Below are 3,260 nucleotides of genomic sequence, written 5' to 3'. Positions count from 1 at the left end.
AATTTAATAATTTTATAAGAAATAATTATTCTTTAAAGAATTATTTATAAATAAAAATTATTTGTCAATTAAAAAATAGAAAAAATAAATCCTTTTTTAAAATTCCTTTTAATAAATTTGTAAAAAAATTCATAAAAAAATTCTAGTACTGTTTGTCGCAAGTGCAATAAAAACAAATACCTTTTAAAACAAGAAAAGGAATGAAAATCCCAATCCTTTACCTCTTGTACTCTTTGAAAATCAATATTATTTTGCTTATAGAAAATTGACATTTGAATTTTGAAACATGGCAAAGAAAATAAAAACAACGCTGGTATTCGTATGAAGTTGCAATTGCTGAAAGAACAGTACAAAACACAAACAGGAAATTAACTTCTCCAGAAATGGTAAAGCCAACTGCTATCTATCACATTTTCACAGAAATCTAAATGGCAAAAGCTTCAAGGGCTTGGTTTTAGAGTGTTTCCTATGTCAATCACAAATCTGTATTTCACATCTGCTTTGAGGAGACGCTCCATTGCAGTGTTCACATAATCAATAGGAATGACTTCAATGTCAGGTTTTACGTTGTGTTTCGCTGCAAAGTCCATCATCTCTTGGGTCTCCTTTATTCCTCCGATCAAACTTCCACCTACTATCTTTCTCCCTACCAAACCAAGCACTTATTATTAACATCAAAATACTGATTTAATAAACTTTCTGAATATGCATATGCATCTGTATATTATTCTAAATCACTTGCTTACCAGAAAGTAAAGGAAAGATTGGCAGCTCCAGAGGCTTCTCCGGTGCACCCAGCATTACAAGCTTTCCATGAGACTTCAGCAAACCAATCAGAGGTAGCAGAAGATGAACGGCCGAAACTGTGTCGATAATACCATCCAAAGTACCCTTTGCAGCCTACAAAATAATCAGAATTACTCTCTATTTCAACTCTTTTTTGACACATTCTCGCTTTTCAGTATCTATTGATAAATATGTAACGTTCTTAACCTATGAATATATATATGGACATACCTCCATCTGATCTTGGTCACGGCTTATCAGAAAAGAGTCAGCTCCAAGATGTTGAATTGCTTCCTCCTTTTTGTAAGGTGATGTGCTTATTACCGTGACCTTGGCTCCAAAAGCTTTGGCGAATTTTACAGCCATATGGCCCAGTCCACCGAGACCAACCACACCCACATGCAGACCAGGTTTGTCTAGGGCAAAATATCTGAGAGGGCTATAAACTGTGATGCCAGCACAGAGGAGAGGTGCAGCAGCATCAAGTGGTAAGCCATCAGGAATTCGAACCACAAAGTGTTCATCTGCAACCATCCAATCAGAGTAGCCTCCATATGTGATGCTTCCATCTCTATATTTGGCACCATATGTGAGAGTATATTGTGGACAATAATTCTCAAGATTCTCACAACAATTCTCGCAGGTGCCGCAGGAATCAACCAAGCATCCCACACCCACCCTGTCCCCAACTTTGAACTTTTCTACTTTGTTTCCCACCTCTGTCACTACCCCAGCCAACTCATGCCTGCACCATTTTAAATTATTAGAACAAAACTGTATCTGTCACTTAATATAACAAAACCTTAATTTATAGTTAGCGGTTGTTTTAAAGTATATACCCTGGGACTAGTGGATAGGTGGAAGTGCCCCATTCGTTCTTTGCCATGTGGAGATCAGAGTGACATATCCCACAATACAGCACTTTGAATGCAACGTCTTTTTCACCGGTTTCTCTGAAAAAGAAATTGCAAAGCAAAAACTGAATCTGTTAGTGAAGTGGCTACAGCAATTAACTGTGTTCTTAACATATTTTTTTTTGTGTTGATTGAAGTGATTAGGGAACCTTCTGGAGAAATTGAAAGGTGAGAAAAAACCAGAAGGGTCCCTCGCTGCCCATCCGAATGCCTTTCTGGGATGCTCAACTTCAGTTTGTGAAGCCATTTCAATCTGTTACAGTATTTGGATCAGAGATGAGAAATGGAGGAGTGAGGGAACGGTACCAAGAAAGAGGTATTTATAATTGCATGCATGACCAAGGTTGTTTTATTGACGTATTTGGTGACGTATGGCTAACGTATCTCGTGATGTTGTTGCTTCTTCTACAAGCTTGACTTGTTGTGAAGCCAATGTTAAGGTCAAACTGAAAAGCCAGAAAGAATATGGATCACTCCCACATTATAACCCTTTTATTAATTTCTTATTCAATGATTCAATTTATAATTTAATTAAATAAAGTTTAATATATTATTGTTATTCACAATGTTATCTCCTTCAAAACGGTGAACCGTGTCAAACCATCTTTTCTCTAAAGAAATACTGTTGTTGTTCTATTATATTTTTTACAAGATAAACAATATAAATTAGTATAACATTAGCTGTTCTCTGTAGTATAATTAATTTATTGTTTTCCTCTTTAAATTATTTTAAATCAATAAATTTAACAACTAAATAAATTGGAATAATTATTTTTATGTTGAGCTGTACTTATATCTTTCAAATTTAATTTTTAACGAAAATACTTATTTCTAATATATATATAAAAAAACTATTTAAAATCTTAAAATATCATCTAAATAAAAAACTATTATAATTTAAAAATATAATTCAAACATGCTTTTAACTAAAAATTAATTTTAAATTCAAATGATTTAAAATAAACTCATTGAAAAGTTCAAGTGAAAAAACCAACTTGTCATGTGTTAAAGAAAGTGTACGACTTTTTCTCATCTATGGTATCACATATACAATTCACTCAACAATTTAAGTTGTTAGCTTTATTTTTTAAATAATTCACCTATCCAATCAAGTACCCATTGACCTAGCCAATTGGACTTCGTGCTTCCAATTTATCTACCACACATTCTGCACCAAAACACCAGCTTTGAGTTTTATTACAATTTACTATAACATATTTCATATAATAAAATAATTTTATATTTACATATGTATGTTCTTTCTTATTTTTAATGAATATAAGCACCCAAACAACATTTTTGTCTTTAAATCAAAAACCAATTTCAACTACGAAGGACAGTTAGACGTGGTTTTTTTTATTATGTCTAGATAAATACATCTCTCAATTTAGATAGTTGATTCAAAGTAATTGAATATTTATAACTAAAATATAACTACAATGTTTCCTAAACATACTTACAATATATTAATTTTTCGTCGTTTAAATTACTTTTTAAGACACATCTATTGTAAAAAAAACACCCAGTTACTTTTTGTATTTAAAATTTCACAGTAACCAA

At 32.4% G+C, this 3,260-nt stretch overlaps 1 protein-coding gene across 1 annotated transcript; it reads right to left on the bottom strand.

Moving 5' to 3' along the window:
* Positions 1-294: 294 nt before the first annotated feature.
* Positions 295-2,006, bottom strand: LOC114173303 (probable mannitol dehydrogenase). The gene is made up of 5 exons (XM_028057596.1): positions 1,850-2,006; positions 1,626-1,739; positions 1,018-1,531; positions 747-900; positions 295-646 (listed from the first exon to the last, which is right to left on the bottom strand). The coding sequence occupies exons 1-5, from the start codon at positions 1,945-1,947 to the stop codon at positions 441-443; spliced, it is 1,086 nt and encodes a 361-aa protein (XP_027913397.1). The 5' UTR covers positions 1,948-2,006; the 3' UTR covers positions 295-440.
* Positions 2,007-3,260: the final 1,254 nt, after the last annotated feature.

This window comes from Vigna unguiculata, chromosome 2, assembly GCF_004118075.2.
Source record: "Vigna unguiculata cultivar IT97K-499-35 chromosome 2, ASM411807v1, whole genome shotgun sequence".
Taxonomy (NCBI): domain Eukaryota; kingdom Viridiplantae; phylum Streptophyta; class Magnoliopsida; order Fabales; family Fabaceae; genus Vigna; species Vigna unguiculata.
This window is presented reverse-complemented; position numbering and strand designations above follow the sequence as displayed.